A 24,862-nucleotide genomic window follows, 5' to 3' on the forward strand; every position below is an offset into this window, starting at 1 on the left:
GATTAGATTTTAAAATTATGATTGCACCCTTTGTATGGCTCGTCCCACCAAAAACAAATGATATATAAAGGGTAAAGTTATTTTGCTACGGCACCCCCCCATTGCCAATAGCCATCAAATGGCATCAGCCGCACGTGCAAAGGATCAAAGGAAGTTGATTCATGCTCTCTGGTCAACTTAGAATTTGAGCTAGTTCGGATAAAAAAATAAAAAATAAAAAACTTGATCGACTTAAGTAATTTGGTGATTCATGATCAAAATCTCGTGACATATGATATAGTTCTTATCATGAATCGAGTTTTATATGGATTTTTTTTTATACTTCTGTTGAAATTAAATTACATTTTATGTAGTTTTTTCTTAGAAATTTAAATAATATAAACCCATTATTTTTCACAAATTCAAATAGAAATAAACTTTTTTTCTCTTTTTTATTTATTTATCATGTTTTCCACCATGTAATAATAATAACAATTATAATTTATAACACAAAATCGACATTAATAATAACAAAGTAAACATAAATCTCTATTAAAGTTGCCGTCTTTTTTTTTTTTTTTTTAATAAAAAAAACCTTCTTTTCTTTATGCATTTTATTCTAAATTACTTACCTAGGGTTTCAAAAAATTAGATTAGATCATATCGTTTCTTTCTCGATCCCCCTCCCTCTCAAAATCTCGTCTTTTTTTGGAATTTTATTGCTATCCGTTGATCTACCTCTCTAGGGTTTCTGTTAATTTGCCCCAATTTCCACTCCCATTGTGCATAGATTTCAAAATCCCTAATTCAAAGCTCCTTTATAGCTTCATTCTTGGTGACTCTCTCCTCATTAATTTTCACAATTAGGGTTATTTTCCGTACAATTGAGTTTGTTTAGATAGGTACTGAACCGGGTTGTTGCTAATTTTGTGGTGTAATTTGTTTTTGCTTTGCAGTGAATAAACTCAAGTTGGTTAAGTTGCAAATTTTGTACCTTTCATGTTTTTTTGGTGAATCTTGGTATTTATTGAAGTGGGTTGGGATTATTTTGTGATTTGAGAATGGAATCTGTGAGAGAAGCTGGTGGTGGAGTTACTGGTACAGTGTTAATGAGGTTTGTCTGGACTCATGGAGGTCGAAATGTATTTCTCAGTGGTTCTTTTAATAGGTGATTATACTCAATTTTAGACTTTATTTGTCTGAGGTTAATTGTTTTAGGGGGAACCCAATTTTTTAGACAGTGTACTGATTGCTTGGCTTTTGTGAAGATGGAGTGAACTTATACCTATGTCGCCAGTTGAAGGTTGCCCTAACGTATTTCAGGCGATTTATGATATTACACCTGGTAATCATCAGGTGCGTTGGTTTTGTTGTGGTTTGATCAATTTGAATTGTTGTACGTGTAGCTCAATTTGATCTATTTTAAGAAATGTTAAGCAATTATTGTAGGATGCCATAGTGTGGTCAAAGATATGTTCATACTTGTGACGTGCTTCTTGAGTTATTACACTCAGAGTGAGATTGCTGAAAAAAGAAAAGAAGAAAGAATAAGTCTTGGATAGCACATGACTTCTTTCGAATTTCATTAGCACCGAAATCCCCTTGAATGCTATTTAGACAGGAGGTATTTGCTGTATACAATAACTATGATTAGCTTATTTTGAAATGGAAAAAGGTCTTTTTTTTCAAAGTTTGCTTGTGGAAGTACTCTGGAATAGGTTGGATTCAAGTGATGATAGAAAGATTAAAACTTGGCTAAACAATGCTAGTATGAATATCTTCTGTGTCCTCGAACGGCTCTATGTCTGCACGGATGTATATATATAAATGGATATTGCACTTCATGTGTTTATATTTACATGCAGTACAAGTTTTGTGTTGATGGAGAATGGCGACATGATGAACTCCAACCTCACTCAACAACCGAATATGGGATAGTAAATATTGTCCAGTTTAACATGGAAGCCAATTTTAATCCAGAGATGATTCCAGGATCTAGTATGGAATTGGATAACGAGGCCTTTACCCGTTTGGTGAGATACATTCTACTTCAGTCATCATGACTGCTGGAAATTGTTTTCTGTTTCATGAATGTTATTTTGGTGATTCAGAAATTAAGATTTGTTCTCACTGACTGCCAATTATATGCACTCTAAAGATAATGGATCTGAGGCCTTTTGTGCATCATTTGAAAAATTCCAGTGTCCTTGTATGTAACAGTTGGTTTGTGTTGCTTATATTTACTTAGCAGTGTCATCGCGTCTCACCGTTCTGTAAAAAATTCTAGTTTTCACCAATATATCAACCTTTTACAAGTTAGGGAATGTAATGAGGTTTTCATTTACAATCCAGGTCAGCGTATCAGATGGCATATTGACTGGTGGAGTGCCAAGCATATCAGAGGCAGACTTACAGGTCTCTCGTCACCGGATTTCTGTATTTCTGACTACACACACTGCTTATGAGTTACTTCCCCAGTCAGGCAAGGTTTGGATCCTTAACCAATGGTCTTCATTGTCGCACTCATATTTTTTTATGTTTACTTGGATTTGAAGTGAGCAAATTTGTGTTCGCCTAATTTAGAATATGTAACTTACAGGTAGTTGCCTTGGATGTTGATTTACCAGTAAAGCAAGCCTTTCACATTTTGTTTGAACAGGTATCTAATCTGTTTTTTTATGCATTTACTTGTTGCCGGTATCTTGGACAGCTGAACTTCTAGTTACATATTCTTCTTTTTTTTGGTTATGCAACATTTAAAAGATTCTAGATAGATGATTGAAGAAAAACTGTATTCTTTGCTTTTCAGTGAATGTCTCTTTTGATTTTTGGAGAAGAGTTAAGCATGTGTTTAAAGAAAACTTGAATACTTATCAATTGCATGCCTTAGTGATGGAAGGCATAATTGACATGTTTCAGTTGTTGCTTTGATGATTCAGTTCATTCTGTAATATACCTTTTGGTTTTGAGTGTGACCATTGCTTCATCTTTTGAACTGGGTACATAATTTTTCTTGGTAGTTCCATCGAGACTTGTTTTGATAGGATATCTAACTAGATCATCATTACAATGACTTGGATCCATGAGCAGATCGATAAGGTTTTGACTATAGCACACCTTCCATGCTTATGAGTTGCGTGATAAAACCTTGCTCTTACTTATTTTACTACATCACAGAAGCCTAAAGAACCTAGCCTCAGACTCGCTCACTCCCCCCATGAGAATGATGTCATCTGCTTACTATCCGTGGTTGATTGCTTGAACATTTGGGGCTTTTTCACACTTGTTGATTGCCCTAGTCTTAGACCACAGATACTTGCTTACTTCACCACCCACAGTCCTCTCTGTCCAGTAGCATAGATATATATGTTCTCAAGCAATAGAGATCCCATTATTTATGATATTTCTAAAGGGATTTATCAACCGGAAATAACAATAGCCAAAGTTACTTGGTTTCTTTCATGTTCTCCTTGTCAAGTGGAAAGTCAGCCATATCTGGTATTGTACCCAGATTGCTGGCTTCAGAGTGTTGACTCCTGTGGTCTTCTTATGATTCCTCTTCTATAAAAACCAATTTCCCTAATTAGATCCTTCTTTGTGGGTAAGATATTGAGCACTGGAGCAGGAAAAAGACACAGCTTACTCAGCAAGATACAAATGTCAACAATTACACAAAAGTAGTGTGATTACTTCAGTTCCATAAATGAGAACTGTAAGAAGGTGTTAATTTCATACTTGTGCTGTTTTGTAATGCAATGAACTTACCAGTCGAAAAGGACAAAAGTAAATATAAAGTGGTGCTGCACAGGTACCAAAGTGAATAGTCAGTTTCAAGCTGGCTTAAGTCCTGACTGCAGGTTTAGTCTGTTCCGTGATCTGAGCTTTGTCCACTTATTATTTACAATCGCTGGTCATCATGCATATTTGCTTGTTGATGATCAAGAGCTTGGATATGTATGCCTTCTAAGTTAGCTGTTTCCAGGGAATCTCTATGGCTCCTCTTTGGGACTTCTCTAGGGGCCAGTTTGTTGGAATGCTTAGTGCCTTGGACTTCATATTGATATTGAGAGAGGTAAGCACATGTAAAAAATCAAGTCTTCTTTCAACAGTGAGTCTTCTAAACACATATATTTTTATGTCCATTGATTTTAGTGTTCAAATTTATATGCATTGGAGATGGATTAAGTTAAAAGATGCAACGACACAAGGTTCTTTTTCTTTAAGGGAAAAGTAAATAAATTGTATCCAGCTTTGTTTCCAATGTGGCATGATATCCACCTGTTTTCTTTGAAGATTAACCCCTGACATTCTGAGTTAGGTTTTGATTCGGGGGAAAGAACCCAAATGCAATTTATGGATTTTGGGATATTCATGGATATTGGGATATTCATGGATATTGGGAGAAATTTTACGTACTTTCTATGACAGGCGACAGGCTTGAAAAATTTGTGTGGATAATATACCCTTCTTGATAAGAAGTCTTTGTTGACAGAAATATACTGTTTGTATGTCTCTATAATGCTGCTGATTACTTCTACTTGCAGCTTGGAAATAATGGGTCAAATTTGACAGAGGAAGAACTTGATACACACACCATATCTGCTTGGAAAGAAGGGAAAGCATATCTGGAAAGACAAATAGATGGACATGTGTGGCCTCTACCTAGACATCTCATACATGTAAGTGATATCTCATGCATGTTTATATCTGTAGCACATATATGAACCACTAATTTGTTTTTCATCATTCATGCATGAAGTGCAAGTGTAATTATTCCCGGTGCTTCATTTTTTGGTCTGCATTTGTGTTGTACTGCTTGAAGAAAGCATTTAAGTGGTATCTTGATTTACAACCCCCCTGTCTCTCTCTCTCTCTATATATATGTGTGTGTGTGTGGCTCCTGTCCATTGATCTGGATTTTGGCTAATGTGCAGGCTGGGCCATATGACAACTTGAAAGAGGTTGCTTTGAGAATATTGCAGTATAAGGTGGCTACAGTTCCTGTTATCCACTCATCATCAGAAGACAGTTCATTTCCTCAGCTACTGCACCTTGCCTCGCTTTCTGGAATACTGAAATGTAAGGCTCTTTGGTTAGCTTGCTAAGCAGCCACACATACTTTATTACTAACCATGGATGTTAATTTCCAGGTATTTGCAGGTACTTTAGACATTGTTCTGGCACCTTGCCTATACTCCAACTACCAATTGGTGCAATACCAGTGGGTTCATGGGTTCCGAGTATTGGAGAACCTAGTGGGTGCCCCTTGGTGATGTTGAGACCAAGTGCTTCTCTTAGTTCAGCTTTAAACTTGTTAATTCAAGGTACGTTTGTAATTTCCATAAATTGCAGAAAGTTGGAAAAGAAATTATCAACAGAAATGAATCTGTGTATGTTTTGGAAGTAGAAGTTCTAATTTTGTGGCAAATATTTCTAGCAAACTACTTGAATTTTCTTTACATGTATTACACTTAAAATTTGCATGGAACTTTCGAATCATATTGATTGGATGAGGTGCATATGAGTGCCATTTGATAAAATTCTTGAATTACCAAAAAATGAAATAAAAATTGATAAGGATCTTTTATCAACTATTCATATTTCATGTTTCCTATTTTATGACTCACCTGAAATGGATCTAATCACAGGGCCCTGTGAATGGGCCACTTACTTAACCCTTATCATTGGCATGCCTAAGATTTAATTTCATATTGTTTTCACAACTGCCTAAGGTAGTTGTTATGTGGGGGCTAGTTTAAATGTTTGTACGAAACACATTGTTGCCTTTTGAGATAGTTTTCTATGGTCTCAACTACTCAAGAATATACTTCAGTTATGCATCTTGGTCTTCATGTAGTTTTAATCACTCGTATCTTTTCATCACCTCCTGTACAGCTCAAGTAAGTTCAATACCACTAGTAGATGAGAATGACTCGTTAGTAGACATATATTGTCGGAGGTAACTTGTTCTTCTTAGTTTGATGTTTTTATTTGTTCTTCTTTGATTTTGAGGTTAATTATCTGTTATCATCTAACAGTGACATAACAGCTTTGGCGAAGGACAAAATTTATACTCATATTAATCTTAATGAAATGACTATTAATCAGGTAGCTGCTCTTTCTGTCCCTCCATCTCTTCATTTCCCTTGAGCATGTTGCGTTAAGCAACTTTGTAATGGCATTAGTTTGTAGATATATATAATAGGAAAGCATTGTTGTCTATATTTTTTTCATTATTTATTTTATATAATTATGTCTATGAAAACTTCATGTTATTGTGGACACGAGGAGTCTAGGATGATATTAATACTTTTGTTTTAAGAATATTTGACACATATTTAAGGGTTTGATGATTAATTGGATCCATGGAGGCATATCATTTGGTTTCAACTTTAAAGGATAAGGAAGACAGGAGGCAGGGGTGCTGGGTCTTTCCAAAATGCTTTCTTCTTGAGATTTAAAAAACTAACTGAAAATGGATGTAATGATGGTAGTGTAAACTCCTTGATTGTTTCATTGAGGTAATATTTGGTGTGGAAATGACTACTGGCGTCAGTCTTAAAGAATACATTTAGTGGTTATCTGGTTTCACTTGGACTAAGTGAATCCTTTTTTCTTGAAGTTGCATGCTCTGGCAGGCTGGATAAAATTTATTTGAAGTTGTTTTAAATTCTTTTTTTATAGTTTTTATGTTACCCCATTGTGTCAAAATATAGTTTATGATATAGAAATCATGCTTGACATTTGCTGATCATGGTTTCCCCTTGCTACTTTTATTTATTTCAAATTTGATAAGGCTTTGCAACTGGGGCAAGATGCCTATTCTTCTCATGAGCTGAGAAGTCAAAGATGTCAGATGTGTTTGCGATCTGATACATTGCATAAAGTGATGGAGCGATTGGCAAACCCTGGTAATCTGAACCTTATCTTTTATTTAGAATGAAGATCCTGTTGAATATCTCCCAATATGACTTTGAAGTGTCTGGGTTTGTTAATTAGGTTATAAAAATGTTTTTTTTCCCCGGTATGTTAGGCATTAGGAGATCAGTTCTTTTGATTTTACTTTCCCTGTAATTACTCAAACTACAGTTCCTCTTCTTTGTCGTTGTTTCTTTCAAGCAAACCTGAGCTGCTATCCTTCATCTTTTGTTGAATAATCTATTCATCAAGTTATAGTGCTTGAAGGACTTTTATAGAACCATCAAAGCCCTTGCCAATTACACACATACAGACATGTACACACTTTGGTTACAAATGGCCGTGTTAGATATGATTGTGGGTAAAACTTTTGCTGAAACAAGGTCTCTATTATTGTTGTTTACTCTTCTAAAAGTTCATACGGCATCTTTTTGTGATATCTGTGCACCTAGTTAATGATCCTCAATCTCTGGGTTTTCAGGTGTCAGGCGTCTTGTCATTGTAGAGGCTGGCAGTAAACGTGTGGAAGGCATTGTTACATTGAGTGACATTTTCAGATTTCTACTTGGCTAGTTTGAAGCTACGGGCATTAATTGAAAGGGATTTATGGAGTGGTTTTGGACAACTCCAGACATGTTATTGCAGCATCAACAGCTCTATTGTTCCAATATTACTCCAGCACTTTCCATGGTCATATGACCCAATTATTTGAAATCTACGTTGGATTATTTGAAATTCCAGCCTCTTTGCTTCGCCGCCGTTCTAGGATTTTAGGCCAAAAAAGAAAGGGAGAGGCATGCAATTTGATAGTTTGATTCTCTCCTAATTCCCAAATTTATTCATCTCCCCCCTTCCATGTATTATGAATTACTTAGATCTGTCATTGTAGATTCCATGTATGTGAGGAGCATAGTACCTCTTATGTACTACGCTGGGAGATGGGGAGGAGTTAAATGCTTATTGTCTGCTATTGCTTCATGTAGCTCTGATTCCTGAGAAGAAAATCTGATAAAGATGGTTTTTGGTTCGTTTTGTTTCATTATTGTAGTTAAATACTGGGAAAATTAATGCAAGTCAAATGGCATTCTTGTACACAAGTAAGCTTATGGAGAACCCTTGATTGGGAATGACCTTGCCGATGCCAATCTGATAATTTTGAGATTTTCGTTCTCTTTGTGGCCTCGTACAGGCAAAATAAAATTAACACTAACAAGAATGGGTTTCTTCTAATGTGAAATGAGGCATGTTTCTCAACTTCTTTGGCTGCTTTCAATTTCATCCATGTTTTTAATGAAGATAAAGTTGAGAAATTTAAATGTAAAATTAATAAAATATAGTCATTAAATATGTAGTTTTCTCTGATATTTTTCTTTCGTTAAATTGTGAATCTCCTGGTCTCTCCTACGTTGGACTTTCCTCGTAGCTACAAATAAAGGGCACAGCTGCTTGAGAGTGAACAAGACAAGATGCTGTTGTGTTGTTAAAATGATTTTGTTTTTTCTTTTTTTGTTTTTTTTAAATAAAAATAAAAAATAAAAAACAAAAAACCGGATCAACATTTCAGATCACTAAGTTAATATGCAGGTCGGGTTAATAACTTTGACCGTGCCTTCCAAAAATTTAAAGACTCCAAAAGGGTTGAAGCTTGGAAAGAGGCAAAAGGGTTGAAGCTTGGAAAGAGGCTGATGGAAGGATTGAGTGAAGACGAAAGAAAAGCACTAAGAGGAAGCAAATTCGCACCTCTCCCTCCTCCTTCCTTTCGTTCCCAACAACCCAGGTATTCTTTTTTCTTTTTTCTATTTATTAGTATATCTAGAGTTTTGTTTATTGATTATGTATCTTATACCGTTAGGTTAGCGCATCCTGGCGGACCATTAAGGACTAATAAAGCTGCAGCCTTGGCTAAATTTCTTGAAAGAAAACTTCAAGACCCAAATGGGTTGGCTTCCATTGATCCTGATATCCTTGAATTGGCTGTCAAGAATGCCAAAGACACTGTCATGACTAGTAATAATTATTTCAACCCCCCCCCCTTTTCTGTTCTTTTAATAATTTTGTTTGTGTTGTATTCGATGAGTAGCAATGATGAAATTGTAGGTTTAGAATTATTGGGGCTAGTTGGGAAAGAACAAATTGAGATCGTGATATGGGTTTTTGTTGTTTGTATTGGATTTGATGAAATTGGGACTGACGAGATTTCAGAGATAGTTGAAATTGGGTCAGTTGGACTATTTGTGGATTTCGATATGATATGAATCTGAGGAGTCAAATGCATTTTGATCGAGATCTTAAGCTTGCCAAATATTCATGATTGAATGATTTGTCACGTAGCCGATTTATGTAGTGTAATGGGATGCTTTTGAATTGTTAGATTGTGTTATTTTTGTGCCTTTTTTTTTAAATGTATTTTTCCATATCTGAATCTTTGATTCTACGATGCTGTGGTTGGAGTTTTTCTTGAACTTTTAAAAGACTGGTTGTTATGTTGTCATGAGATGTTCTTAACATGGAAAGGAATATTTTATGGTCTGGTTGAAGTATATTCGATCTATTTCAAGTATTTTTTCCAGGAGTGCCTTGTGGTCTTAAATTCTGGAGGCCATGTAGTGGAGTGGAGAAGTTTTCCATGCTATTATCTTGTTAGTTTTTCCTTTTACACAATAATAGAAAGAGAAGGCTGGGTATTTTGTTACTTGTGGGAAAAACTTATTTTTCACTCTGCTTTCTTTAGATACGGAGGGTTATAATGTTTGCTCTTGAAATCCAGTTTAGCAGTCTGTTTTGCTTGTCTATTTGCACTCGAGATTTTATTTTCTAACACAAGACATTATTATGTGGAAGCATGGCTTATTTTCTTTGATATATCAGGTGGCACTTCAAAGTCTGGAACAATTATTCATCATGTGACTGACTTTGGCAACTCTGAGGTGCTTGGATATAGTATCCCTGTTAATTGATGTTTTGAAAGCTGCGAGTAAGCTTTTGTCAAGCACTTTCTAATTAGTTTGCAAATGTTGCAGGCGTCTTTTGAAGAAGACAAAGTAGAAAAATCTTCACCAAAGAAACGAAAGGGAAAGAACAAGAAAAAGGGGAAGAAGAACAAAAAACAGAAGGTTTGCCTTTGTTGGTTATTATCATTCACTGTTTCAATTTTTGAGTTGCAACTCTTGATTGTTGAAATTGCTTTCTCTTCTAGATAGTAGATGATAGTGAATGTGCAAATTTGAAAAAGCGCAAAAAGAAGTTGAAATTGTGATAACCATTGGGGATTTAATGCCTTGGTTGTTGGAAGAATTCAGTAGATGCTTTGAGAAGTACTCATCATGGCTGCAATATGTGTGTGTGATCAAATGACAAAAATCTTGGTTGCTGCAAATTAGGATAAGTTGCAGATCTCCCTGAATGTGCAAAGCAAGGGCTTGTTGCTACTATTTCTCATAGCAACAGTAGAGGAAAGATCTGTTACCAATTTTCGCAGTCAAGTTAGTATCTTCCTCTTTATATTCTCTTTCATTGATGTAAAAGAACTCCCTACTTGTTATTTTTTGTACCGAGCAGATCAATCTGGTGACTGTTCAAGTGTGGGACTTCGATGGTTTCCCCTCAGAGTAGCAAATTGTAAAATCTGGTCGAGGGATCTTATTTGCTTTTTACAATATTTATAGTTGCCATGGGAAAACTTTTAGTTTGGGCTACCAGTAAGCCAAGCTGAGCTAAAATTTGACATGCTTAAGCTTTGGTTCTTCTTCTTCTTTCATTTTTTCGGGTTCAATTAATTTTAGGAGCTCAAGCTCGTTTTGTGTTTGCAAAGAAGTCTGGGACATGGAACTCAATCGAGTTCAGCTCATTTAAATTTTGGTAGAGATGAACTTGGCTTAAAGTGAAAAGAGAAACTTGTCAACTATGTATCACCTATATATAGATTATAGTTTATACAGTCAAAGACCATATCTGCTAGGGTCTCAGAAACATACGAGGCATGGAGTCTTGTACTATTGCTTTGTGTTTTATATCTCAAATATGTGAACGGGAACCATAAATCTCTTCATCGACTCTTGTTCAAGGGCCATTCGTACGTTAATCTCTTCCTCCTACTCCAAACTCCACGCTCTCTCCATCAGATACCAAGGAAGATGGTGTAACCGCAGCTGCCCACGCATTCCCAAACAATCACGCGTCCATGGACCCCCTAGCTCATTGAGAGGCTGTCTCAACTCCGCATGGCTTCTTTTTTAATTCAATGTTAAGGGTATTTTTAATTTAGTTTATGTATCAATGGAGATTAAATTCTTTAATATATTATATTTAAAATAATTTAATAAATTCTTGATCGTGATATTGAATTAAAAAACAAAAGTATATTTTTAATCATAGTTATTAAACCTGGCCCTGAGGTTGATCCGGTCAAAGGGTCGGGTTCCGGGTTTCATGGGTCAACTCGGGTCAATCCGGAAAATTAAAAAAAATAATAAGTTTTAATATTTTATATGAAAAAATTAAAAAAAATTCATGTAAATATAAGTTGTATATATTGTAAATAATGAAGTTTAAAAGAATATTTTAAAAAGTTTTTAATCCTACATTAAAAAGATATTATATTAAGTTTTTAAGTCGAAGTATTTAAACTAAATTTTTTTTATTCCATATTGGAAAAAACATAATTTTTTTAGGAACAGAGTATATATACTAATGGTTTCAAATTTCACATTAAAAAAATATAGTTTTTTTTTTCTTGGGAACATAGAGTATATATACTAATGGGTTTTAAATCTCACATTCAAAAAACATAGTTTTTTTCTTGTGAACATAGAATATATATATTAATGGGTTTCAAATTTTGCATTAAAAAAATACTATGTTATCATTTTAAGTTTAAGTATTTAAACCAAAATGTTTTTTTTATCCCATATTGAAAAAACATAACTTTTTTCTTGGGAACATAGAGTATATATAATAATGGATTTCAAATCCCACATTTAAAGAAAAAAACACCGGGTTGCTCGGGTCACAGGTTGACCCGATGGGTCAACCGGGTTGGCTGGGTCGTTGCACCGGTTGGTCTTTTGATAAACCCAGATTGGCCCAGCCCTCGGGTCGACCTGTCGGGCCAGTCCGAGCTTAATAACTATGCCTTTAACCTTCACTTAGCTAGGGCATGGAAATTGAAACTACCAAGTTGAAAAACATTTATCAATGGAGTACCAGAGTCTGCGGTTTGGCCCAACGATCTGCTTTCGAGACTTGATAAGCCACAACGATCAGCAAGGCCCCTTATAAATGTGATTACCAGCGGGAATTCGAGTGCTTGGGCAACCGAATATGCGGCTAGACACAGAAAGCTCTTGTGGGAACATTTATGGGTGGATTAAAAACTGACATTTCAGATGGAAATTGAATGTTTAAGCCTCAGACCTTGAAGGAAGCCATTGGCTTAGCCCAAATGAAAGATCAATTTAACAGACAAAGGAGGTTTCTTAGACCTACACCATCAATGCGAGCTCCCCTAGCCTTTCCCACTGTTAATCGAGTCGTACCACTAGCCCCTACCAATCTTGTTCGGTGTCTCACCTTGGAGGAAATGTAATAGAGGAGAGCTTAGAACTTATGTTTTGACTATAATATCATTTTACTATAGAGCATAAATGTCAAGGGCCACGAATACTTATGTTGGAGGGTTATAATGGCAACAACACTCTTTTATGTGACAATGTCATCGAAGAGCAACCGGTCCAAGAGAATTATGAGGAAAACACTGAACTAGAAATCATGTTGCATGCGTTAACGAGATGGACCGTGCCCAAGACCATGCAAATAGTTGCTATAATCGGTTCCCACAACGTCATCGTACTCATCAACAATGGGTCAACTCACAACTTCATTAGTAAGAGGTTGGCTAACGGGCTACTAGTGGTGCCAACCAAAGCTTTCACCATGCAGATAGCTAATAGCGAGAACTTAAAGTGTCTAATGCGTTTAAAAGAGGTACGAGTGGACCTGCAAGACACTCATTCCTTTTTATTTTGTTCCTCTTATAGGGTTGGATCTAGTCTTGGGAATCTAATGGCTCGAAATGCTGGGTTCTGTGGTTTGCAACTGGAAGCAATTAATCATGGAATTTCTTTAAAAGAACCAGATCAAGTGATTGCAAAAGACTGACGATGAAGCCATTTAAGTTGCATCAGTCAAGGAACTATAAAAAAAGGCTCACCATGACCATGTCATTTTTGCAATATGCCTATAGGTAAGTGCTGCGGAGCCACATGAAAAAATGAATCCTGACATGAAGAAAATCTTGCAAGAGTTCTCATAATTATTAAAGGAGCCTATCTAGCCTTCTCAGAGAAGTTGATCACTATATTTCCCTCAAAAAAATGAACCAAACCAATCAATGTTCGTCCATGCTGTTATGCGTACTATCAAAAGGAGGAGATCGAGAAATAAGTCCACAATATGTTAAACTTCGGCCTCATTCGACCCAGTATAAACCCTTTTTCATCACCAGTACTATTAATGAAGAAGAAGGATGGAAGTTAGCATTTTTGCATGAATTATCATGCACTCAGCGCTGCCACCGTGAAGGATCGCTTTCCCATTCCCATGATTGATGATATGTTAGATGAGCTCTATGGTGCTTTATATTTCACCAAGAGATCTTATAGCTTGATACTATTAGGTACAAGTTAATTCGAGGTTGGCGAGTAAATGCTTCTAAAACTACATCTTTATTGCCAGCAAATAGTTTTCAAAGTAATACACCATAAATTAACCAACCGTTTCTATGGGCCCTACAAAATTCTAGAGAAAATCAGCTTGATTATATACAAACTCCATTTACGATCAAAGTCACATGTTCATCCCATATTTCATATATCCCTACTCAAACAGTATAACACTAACATGGAGAATGAGGTGGCGCACAACACGGAGTTGCCACCATTCACTGATGATGGGGTAGTCATAATCACACCGTGAGTTATTCTTGATCATCGCTGGATCAAACAAGGAGCCCAAATTATCGAAGAGAGTTTGGTCCATTGGAAAAATCTACCGGCAGAAAAGGTGACATGGGAACCCACCAAACAACTGATGGAGATGTTCCCAGGCGTGGACTTTGAGGACAAGGATCCACATAATAAGGGAGGTATTGATAAGCCATGACAATCAGCAAGGCCCCTTAGGCCAAATCCCAAATACCTGATATAAAGTTAGACATGAAAGATGTTCTCGCGTTGCTCATCACTAACGTCAATTTGTGCATTCAGAACCCATTGAACAACCAACAAATCTCCCTTCACTAGTTCAAAATCCTCTTCTTGTTCAGCCATTTGTACCTCATCTTCGTCTTCAGTTTCAACCTCATCTCCACTAATCAGCTCTCCATGATCCCTATGCAAAATCATCACCTTTTTATTTGGACATTCCGAAGCAATATGCCCATGTCCCAAGCATTTGAAGCACTTGATGTCCCGAGACCTCCTAGGGTGTTGAGGTTCTGTCACCTTCTCCTTTCCTTTCAAAGAATCAGAACTGGTATTCCCCTTGCTAAACTTCACTTTCCCATCTCGTTTAGGTGTGCTCCATGTTCGTGTAGGTGTAGAAACAGCCCTTCTCGCGCTTGACGTAGTTACACTAGTTCGGACACCTCCTCGTCTCTGCTGCCTCTCTACTTGGGTTGCAAGCTTTATAACTTCCTCAAGGAAGATGTACGGTTGTAACTCAACAACATTAGCTATATCCTTCCTTAACCCTCTAATAAATCTAGCTATAGTTTGCTCTTGAGGTTCCATCAATTCACATCGAATCAGTAGCAGCTCAAACTCTTTCACATACTCTTCCACACTCAAAGATCCTTGTCGTAAAGTCTGAAGTCTGATGTATAGCTCTTGTTTATAGTAATCAGGAACAAATCTCTTCTTCATCACTCTTTTCATAGTTGCCCATGTTGTAATCTCCTCCTCTCCATCCTTCTCCTCTGAATCTTTATGTTTTCCCACCATAAAAGAGCATAATCTGTAAACTCAAGTGCTGCCACCTTGCACTTCTTTTCTTCAAAATATTCATACCATTCAAACACCTTTTCAACCTTCTGAATCCACTCCAAGTATTCATCAGATGAACTACTTCCTCTAAACAATGGAATCTTAAGTTTGAGATCATTAGGAGAATTATAATTTTGCCTTCTTGGTCTGACCCTATCATCAGCCTTATCATCCCCATTTGGATCTTCATCAGCTTCTATAATATCATTTCGTGGAACCCTAAGTGCTTGCCTCGGTTGGGGTTGCAAATTATTTCTTTGCATCTTTTGCATAAGGGTATTCAACTGTTCACGAATTCTAGTCATCTCATCCCGAATCTCAGCATGAGATTGTTGTAAGCCCATAACCTGTGCTTGTTTCAAACTTAACCCTCTTGGCAAATCTTCTTTATCTCCAGCCATAGTTTAAGTCTATCAACCTCAATTCCAGCAAACCCTTTCTTTCTTGTTGTTGTTGTTGTTTTTGGCTCCTGTTTTAGATCGCAATTGATGCTCTGATACCAGATGATGTGTCGTGAATGATTTGAAAATCGGCAACAATGATTCTAACGAAAATGGATGAAGGATGGGTCTGGTTGTGTTGTCTTTCTTCTGGTATTTAGGCTGGATTGTAGTGATTTAAGGTAAATAAGATGGAGGATAGACTAGAATGATACTTTGATAAATCGATCTGGACGCCACAAAGATCAATCTAGGATTTCGACGCCACACTCTTTGTGATTGAAGAGTGATAAGTCAGGTAGGGTTCTTCACAAAACGAATTTGGAAGAACAACACTTAATTCTCTGAATTAAGTTTTTCAATCTTGGCCAAAAGTGTTTATTACATATTTTATTACTGATACATATTTATCTTTGGAACATCCCTCCAAAGTTAGGGTGAATTCAACATGACAGAAGTCAAGCCTAAAAACTAGACTTTTAATAAAGTAAGTAGACAAATTTAACTAACACATGTTTTGTTTTTACATTTCTAAAACATAAGCAGACCAAATTTAAAACAACCATAACTTTTGACACAAAAGTCCAATGCAATCATGGTTAGACAATCTATAAAGATCACGTTCTGAACTTGAATTTTACCTACATAAATCTTGCTTTCACATGCATTGGATGACTTCAAATTCAGGTTCAAATCCGTCTACTATTCTGACCATAAACAACATCAATTCCTTTACTTGCATTATCAATCCAAATACAAGTAGCTCAGCATGAAAAGAACCATTAAGGGCTTTTCCCATCTCCAAGTTCCAATTATAGGCAAATAAGCACCCTTGAACCAATTTCAAATTGATTGCTAATTTTTAACTCCGACGCAGCTTCAATCATTGCAATTTGATTCATCATGGCCCATTATAGTTGTTTTGCTCTCGCTCTTGTCATTGGATCATCTGCACCCTCTTGCATATTAGATTCAGCTTTAAGAGATGGATTATAATTCCCATGATGCACATCAGATGCATCAGGAGGGAAAACTATACATGAGGGTGCACTTGTTCTTGTGGGATTCATGTGGTCTCTAAGTGTTCTAACACGATTATTCTCATTATTCTCATTATGAAGTGATTGGTTATCTTCATCGGCCATATTTTCTGAAAATAATGAAGATACCCTACAAAGTCTACCACTTAATGTATGTGACCAAACACTCATGCACGTGCAAAAAAAGAATAAAAGGAAGAAGAAAACAAAACAAAAGGAAACAAAATAAAAGAAACAAAGTTAGATACAAGAAAAGTGAAAAGAGAATAAAATAAATACTATAATTTGTACAAGATTTTATCTCCCCGGCAACGGCGCTAAAAACTTGTCACGACCAAAAGATTGATGTCTTCTCTCAAGTGTAAGAGTGTCGAAGTAATAAATAACCCGACAAGATCAGGGTCGAACCACATGGAGGTTAATTGTATAAATTATAGACATCAATAATACAATAACAACAGTAGTAGTAGTAGAGGTTAATTGTATAAATTATAGACATCAATAAAATACAATAAAGTAGTAGTAAGTAGTATGTAGAACTTTGAGATGGAAGATTAATGTAATGATTAAACAATGATAAAAACAAATGTCAAGGTTAGAGAATTCACTAATGGTATTTTAAACAAGTATAGTATAAACTCTTATTATTCAATTGGAAATCACACAAAAAGAAGGTTCCAATCAGATGATTTGTCATTAATAACTCATTATAAATTGTTAACATGATCATATTAATTATCTTATTTAAGTAACACCAAACTTTTAAATATTGTTAGGAATTCATAATGCTAACTTATGTTAACAACAAATCAAGTTCCTTTCATAGCACAGGTGTAGGTTATACTATACGATTGGGCTATGAGAGCGCCAAGCATTTGTTGTATCAAGTGTTATACAACATAAATCTAGATTAACCATTTAACAAGCAAGGTATTAAGAATTAGTAAGATAAAAAGATAAGACATGTTAATATTAAACATTAAGGTCCATGTAGTGTTTACACTATACTTATTCTTACACTATTAGTGTAACCTTTTCACCTTGACATAATAAACTTAGCTAAACATAATGAAGAAGAGAAATATAAATAAACAAGATAAGAACATAAATAAGATACAAGTTAATTGAGTAAAGGAAATGAAATGAAAAGCATAAACAAGATATTAATGAAAGCAAAACTTAAGAATTACAAAAAATATAAAGAGAGAGAGCAAGAGCAAGTTCTTGATCTGAACAACCAAGCTCCTAAATCCATGGCAAATTCCTCCTTTTATAGGCCAAAATTTGAAACTATTGATTTGATGACTAATTGTTAAGTGGGTGACCAACTCTTGACTTGGTGAAAATCCTTATCTTCTTATATGAACAAAACATCATTGCTAACATTAGAATTGGAACTAACTATACTCATGAAAGTTATAGGAAATTGTTTTATCTTTCCAGGAAAAAAAATTGAGGTCATTTGGACTTCTAGACCTCGATATATGGGTTGAACACTGAACAATGTCTAGGTTGCAGGACATATTCAGACTTCTCCATTATTGCTATTATTTGGACTTGAAAACGGTCTTTTTAAATCTTAAACTCCACATGAAAGTTGTAGGCCTATGTCTTATCGAATCTGCCCAAAAAATTGAGGTCATTTGGACATCTAGAACTCGAGATATGACCTAATTACCGAACAGTGTTCAAGTTTGGACTGCACCAACATCTTTTTTCTAAGTTTGGATCTCTCTTTGTCCTTTCAATTTCAGTACTTAAACTCATCAATCAATCATTTCATTTATGTGATAGTCCTACATTTAAGATGAACATTTATCATAAATTAAAGGTATCTTATATTATTAGGTATGTTATTATAAAACATGCTTTAGTTAAGGAGTTATTGATACTTCAAGTGCAACATGATAATATAAAACCTTGATAAAAATGCGCTTTTAAGTACTAATCAGCTGCCAATTCAGAAATCGGTAGCAAAAACTATATCGATGTTGATTCAAAAATTAGTAGCCAAAAACTATGTCACTATCGATTCTAAAATCGGCAATGAAAAACTATGTCACTGTTGATTCAGAAATCAACAGCGATGGTGGAGTCATTTATGGCTTTACTGTTTTTTTATTGGATGTTTACATTCTCCCTTCCTAATATAAATTTTTTCCTTGAAATTAGAGGCACTCTTATTGATAGTGCCTCTAGATTCTCATAGCAAATATCACAGTAACCGACTCCAAGTTGTGTATTTGGTAATTCTCTATATAAGTCTTTAACTATCTTGACACATACGCAATCACTTCCTTATGTTACATCAATCACTCCCAAGTCATATGGAAACCACCTACCTGTTCCTCCTGTGGGGTGTCCTTACCTGGTCAAAGGTCTAATCTCGGTCGCATCGCCTAACACATCAATGGTCATAAATCAACACATCTACATTCTGAAATCACATGACTCATTACCATACATATTTCAAGAGTCCACATGTTCACATTTAAGTGTTCCACATATACATAATCACACATTGCAATCATTTTAGTCATTAGACAAATTCAGATACGTAAATCTATTACAGAAATTAGTTAGCAAAAACTGGTTTGCTAGTGACGCAGATTCACCAGCGAAATGATTCGTTGATGTGCTGGAATGTAGAATTGGTAGCAAAACGAGTACGTTGGGGACACAGATTCATCAATGAAATGATTCGTTGGAACATAGAATCATCAGCGAAACTGGTTCGTTGGTGACGCATATTTGTTTGCGAATTGATTCTTTGGAACACAGTCAGTGAAACTGGTTTGCTGGTGATGCCATAATTCAGCATCGAAAACTGAGTCGCTGCTAACACCACAATTCGACAATGAAAACTGATTCACTGCAAACAACATAATTTGGCAGCAAAACCAATTCAATGTAGACACCCCAATTTGGCAGCAAAAATTGATTCGTTGCTGACAACACAATTTGACAGTGAAACTGATTCGCTGTAGACAACACAATTCGACAGCAAAAACTGATTCGCTGCAGACAACACAATTCGGCATGAAAATCCACATGTGTTTTGGTTACAGCACACAATTTGTTATTAGAATCCAGCAGAATCACGCAATTTCAAACATGGACATTTACATGCATTTCAGTTACAACACACAGTTTGTTATTTGGATCTAGGAAAATCACACAATTTCAAGCATGAACATCCACATGCATTTTATCACACAATACATTTTGTCCACCCTTCAACTATGGTCGTCACTTTACCAAGTTTTATCCATTCAATTAATATTTCATAATCAATTTTGTCCCTTTAGCTATGGTCAACCCTTTAGAAAACTTTACAACCATAGATAAGTTGGTAGGAGAAAACACCACTTGACAAAAGAATGGGTAAGAAACAAGTGTAAAAATTGGGAAGAAAAGAGAATGGAGGGGGGCAAGCTGCATACAAGAGAAAAAATGGCTGAAATTTTTCAATCAATTGAGGAGCGAAATTCAAATTATCATCAAGTAAGGAGTCCTAAACAAAATCTTATGAATTAATCTTAAATTTGGTTTGAACTATACAAATTTCTTGAATTCAAAATTAGGGTTCTTGAACACAATTTGGGGAAAATGCAAATTTTTTTAGAATTGGATCAATTAAAGTGTTATAGGTTACCTTCAATGTGAAATGACGCAAGAACAACAAAGAAAAATCAATGGGTTAAAGATACAAGGTGGTCGACCATTATGTAAATAAATGAGAAGGGTAAAACTTATGATTTTCTTTGTCAAATTACTTGAGATGTGTTGTTATGAGGTGAAAAATAACTAGGAAAAAGAAATTATCACATGGAGAGGAGAAGGAACACTTAGTTTCCTTTGGGCCAAGTTTGGCCAAGACAAGTTTAGAAAGGGAAGGAGGAGTTTTCAAAATTTTCATATAATGATAATGAATGAGTTAGGTGTAATGAAAAGTTCACTAACAAAGAGACCAAGTAATTTTATGATATGAGAACATGTAAATCGGTTTCGTAAGTTAGGTAGGGTGAAAAGGAGTTCTTAGATCATATGTATGTCCTAAGGCGTGTTTGAGGGACAATTACAAGATGAAGGAAATCATGGAAGTATAATAACGTGCATATTCTTGAAGCGATCCTGGATCACCTTATAAAAAATTATTAAATTAGCGTAAACGGCCTTAGGAGATCATAATGAGAAAGGTTACCTTGTATATGGCATGGGTAGGGTTGTAACGAAGGAGCAAAGGGGGACTGGAGATAATTGCAGATACATTTCACCCATTGAAGAAAACTAGATAGATTCATCATCTTGATTCTTGAAAGGATTCGAGCCTGAAGACGATAGAATTCGAGAAAGGCTTCTTCTTAGAAGTTGTAGTCTGAGATGTTATCTTTCCAACAAGTCTAACCTCGTTTAATTTGGAGCTCTAGAGCTCAAGATATATGTAAAAATCTAAAAGGAGGTTGACATGACCAAAATATTGATGTTTTCTTCCAAGTGCAGGAGTGTCGAAGTAATAAATAACTTGACAAGACCAAGTTCGAACCACAAAGAGATTAACTATAGAAATTATAAATAATATATATATATATATATATAATAAAATAAAGAGTTTATGAGAATTTTATGGGATATCGATGTAAGGATTAAACAATGATAAAACAATTGTCAAGGTTAGAGGATTCACTAATAGTATTAGAAATAAGTATAGTATAAACTCTTTTTATTAATCAATTAGAAACCACACACAAAGAAGGTTCCAATTGGATGATTTATCATTAATAGTTCATTATAATTTTTTAACATGATCATATTAATTATCTTATTTAAATAACATCATACTTTTAAATATTGTCAGGAATTCATAATGCTAACTTATGTTAACAACAAATCAAGTTCCTTTCTAGCACATGTGTAAATTATACCATACGGTTAGCTATGAAAGTGTCAAGCATTTCTTGTACCAAGTGTTATACAACACAAATCTAAATTAATCATTTAACAAGCAAGGTATTAAGAATTAGTAAGATAAAAAGATAAGACATGTTAATAACAAACTTTCTTGGATATAAACATTGAAGTCCATGTTGAGTTTATATTATACCTATTCTAACATTATTAGTGAAACCTTTTCATCTTCACATAATAAACTTAGCTAAACATTATGAAGAAGAGAAACATAAATAAACAACATAAGAACATAAGTATAGTAAAGAAAATGAAAAGCATAAACAAGAGATTAAGAAAAATATAACATGAAATAAAACTTAAACATTACAAAAATATAAAGAAAGAAATAAAGAGCATGATCTTGATCTAAACAACCAAGATGCTTAAATGCATGGCAAATGCCTCCTTTTATAGGCTAAAATTTGGAACTATTGATTTGATTAATAATTGTTGAGTGGGTGGCCACATCTTAACTTGGTGACAATACTTATCTTCTTGTCTGAATAAAATGTCATTACTAACATCAGAATTTGAACCAACTTTACTCATGAAAGTTCTAGGAAATTATCTTAGCTTTCTAAAAAAAAAATATTGAGGTCATTTGGACTTCTAGAACTTGAGATATGGGCTGAACACTGAACAGTGTCTGGGCTTTAGGACAGATTCGGACTTCTCTATTGTTGCTATAATTTGGACTTGAAAATGGCCTTTTTAAATCTTGGACTCCACATGAAAGTTTTAGACCTATGCCTTATCTTTCCATCCATATAAAGCAAACCTAAATCCGAGATCTACAGCTCCAGATATGACCCAATTACCAAATAGTGTTCCAGTTTGGACTGAACTAACATCTCTTTTCTAAGTTTGGCCCTCTCTTTATCCTTTTAATTTCAGTACTTAAACTCATCAATCAATCATTTTATTTATATGATAGGCCTGTATTTAAGATGAATATTTACCGTAAATTAAAGGTATCTTATATTATTAGATATGTTATTATAAAACATGCTTTAGTTAAGGAGTTATTGATACTTCAAATGCAAAATAATGATATAAAACCTTGATAAAAATATACTTTTAAGTACTAATCAAAGTTCAAGCTGCCACCCCTGCTGGCAAATTTAGCAAAATTGACAAAATAGGGAAATTCACCCATATCAAGGGCAGTAACTAGTTTCCTTTCTTTCAGAAATTTATAACGTCATACCTTAACATTCGTAAGGAAATAAACCATACTCGGAATGCAATCTTGTGATTGTCCATTAAGATTTGATAATGAACTGTAATCTTAAGTGGTGTATTGAGAACGTAAACATAAGAGAAACAATTTTAAAAGAAGAGTAAACGTTGTCGTTAGTGTTATTTTGCAAAATGTGATTTGAATATGGGGTAAACGGTTGTACTTGTGGATTCAGGAGAAACTGCAAGAGGAGTACAATAACAACAAGGGAGCGTTAATTGAGCTTCTGGCAAGTAGGTATTCTATACTAATACCATCTCTAAATAATGGTGATTTTAGTAGTTTGTTTTAGGTTGTGTTTGTTTCCCAGAACGTGGTTTCTGGAAAATCACTTTCCAAACTTTCCTGTATTTGTTTGTCATTAGAAAAGTTGGTCAACGGAAAACACTTTCCGGTCAACAAAAAACACTATCTAGTGAAAGAAAAATTTGGCTTGGTTTTCAGAAAAATGTTTTCCTTTTATTTTGGGCGAAAAACACTTTCCGGAAGTTGTGAAAAATTTAGAAATGTCATATTATTTGTTGATTATATCAAATTTGATCCTCAAACTTTTGATTACTATACATATATTTTGTTTTGAATATTTGTTTTTCAATTTCATCCCTTAGAATTTAATTTTTATATTAACTTTGGTCCTCATTTTTATAATTGCTATTTGATTTTCCCTTATCATTTTTTAATTAAAGTTTTTTATCTATCAAATTTGGTCAACATTCTTTTGATTGCTACTTATTTTATTTGAAATACTTTATGAAATGTTAATTATTATTATTTTAATTTCTTCATCTTCCAATTTTTTTATTTTTTAGATTTGATCTCTATTATTTTGATTATTATTTATTTTATTTGAGATAATTTATGAAATTATATTTTTTACAATTTTATTCTCATTCAACTTTTTAATTTGTAAGATTTGTTCCTCGTTATTTTAATAAATTTGAAAAAAAATAAAATATTAATAAGTTATTTTCTAGCTCATTTTCCATGACATAACCAAACACTGGAAAGTGTTTTCCAACTTATTTTCCATTACACTACCAAACATCGAAAAATACTTTCTCGGAATTCACTTTTCCCGGAATTCACTTTTTAAAAGGAAACTACTTTCCAGCAAACAAACGGAGCCTTAAATTTTGCATCTTTTGCCTATAAAAGAGATTGATGAGAGAAAAAATAAAATAGAATGAATGAGAAATGAAAAACAAATTTGAGTTATGAATCTAATCGGGGATGATGAATGGTGGTAATGAATTTCACGAATAACCACTACTTGGATTTGATTAGCCAGTCCCAGATATGGGAGGCTAATAATGTTAGTAAGGTTTGCCAACATCTGCATGACCATTACACAGGATGAGAAATTTTGAACTTTATTAACTGTTTGGATTGAGAATAGTTAATGATATCGACGAGTGACGTTGATATTGGAAAATTCATGAAACTTGATTAGCTTTCATGAGGTGAAAGCTAATAATGTCAAGGATCCTTGACATCGGTATTTCCGAGGATACTCCAAGGTGGTATGGAACATTGATTGACTATTTTGGTTTAGAAATAGTGAATGACATCACCATGTTACTTTGATGTCGACATTCTCAAGGATTTGATTTAGTCGACCTGAGAATGGACGACTAAAGGCATTGATGAGTGTCATTAGTGTCGGCAATAACCTTCCTAGGTTTGGGAAAAAGCAGTATTGTTGGTATCCTTTATGAAAAGGAAAAGGGGAGATACATTTGTGAATATTTATAAAATGAAGATGTTGAATGCTTTCGGGAATGATGATTAGGGATGTATTGATGGAAAGTTAAATGAGAATTTTCAAAGAAGTATGATGACATACTGTTGAATATATGTTTAATTATATGTGCATGTATTATATGATTTTTCCTTCTCAACTATATTTACCCTTACTATATTATTTTAAAAACTATGAAATTACAGGTCCTTTCCACCCACACCAGGAGTGGCATTTAGTTCCTTTAGTTCCCTTTTATATGGATCAAGAATCTAAGAAAACATCCATGTATTTTTTTTAGTAATCATGTAACTTAGATTGTAATAGTATTCTCTTTATATTAGATGTTGTACTATTTTATGTGTTAAAATCATGATGTTTGCATGTCCTCTTTACTTGTTAAATTATGCATGTTTAAATATGAAAGAAAATGAGTAGATGGGATGCTATATATATATTCATGAATGAATCGTTGAATTGAACATCAATGTGATTGTGATGCATTTGAGAAATGAGTA

At 34.6% G+C, this 24,862-nt stretch overlaps 2 protein-coding genes across 5 annotated transcripts; both read left to right on the forward strand.

Moving 5' to 3' along the window:
- Nucleotides 1-551: 551 nt before the first annotated feature.
- On the forward strand, nt 552-7,936 carry LOC118039454 (sucrose nonfermenting 4-like protein). Of its 3 annotated transcripts, XM_035046154.2 has the most exons (14): nt 556-814; nt 936-1,147; nt 1,248-1,335; nt 1,845-2,012; nt 2,332-2,466; nt 2,579-2,638; nt 3,962-4,051; nt 4,524-4,658; nt 4,914-5,058; nt 5,130-5,303; nt 5,875-5,938; nt 6,018-6,087; nt 6,776-6,890; nt 7,379-7,936. In XM_035046154.2, exons 2-14 carry the CDS (start codon nt 1,041-1,043, stop codon nt 7,468-7,470), a joined length of 1,443 nt encoding a protein of 480 aa, XP_034902045.1. In that variant the 5' UTR covers nt 556-814; nt 936-1,040; the 3' UTR covers nt 7,471-7,936. The 3 variants fall into 3 exon arrangements, with proteins under 3 accessions (XP_034902049.1, XP_034902048.1, XP_034902045.1); XM_035046158.2 differs by lacking the exon at nt 6,776-6,890 and having other exon boundaries at nt 552-814; XM_035046157.2 differs by lacking the exon at nt 3,962-4,051 and having other exon boundaries at nt 555-814.
- Nucleotides 7,937-8,416: 480 nt separating this feature from the next.
- LOC118039455 (uncharacterized) lies at nt 8,417-11,469 on the forward strand. 2 transcript variants are annotated; one of them, XR_012170500.1, is made up of 6 exons: nt 8,417-8,674; nt 8,750-8,904; nt 9,766-9,824; nt 9,918-10,010; nt 10,094-10,379; nt 10,962-11,469. XR_012170500.1 is itself a non-coding variant. In XM_035046159.1 (5 exons), the coding sequence occupies exons 1-5, from the start codon at nt 8,583-8,585 to the stop codon at nt 10,151-10,153; spliced, it is 459 nt and encodes a 152-aa protein (XP_034902050.1). In that variant the 5' UTR covers nt 8,417-8,582; the 3' UTR covers nt 10,154-10,673. The 2 variants fall into 2 exon arrangements, 1 of the variants encoding a protein (XP_034902050.1); XM_035046159.1 differs by lacking the exon at nt 10,962-11,469 and having other exon boundaries at nt 10,094-10,673.
- Nucleotides 11,470-24,862: the final 13,393 nt, after the last annotated feature.

The sequence above is a fragment of the Populus alba genome, chromosome 8 (genome assembly GCF_005239225.2).
Source record: "Populus alba chromosome 8, ASM523922v2, whole genome shotgun sequence".
Classification (NCBI taxonomy): Eukaryota; Viridiplantae; Streptophyta; class Magnoliopsida; order Malpighiales; family Salicaceae; genus Populus; species Populus alba.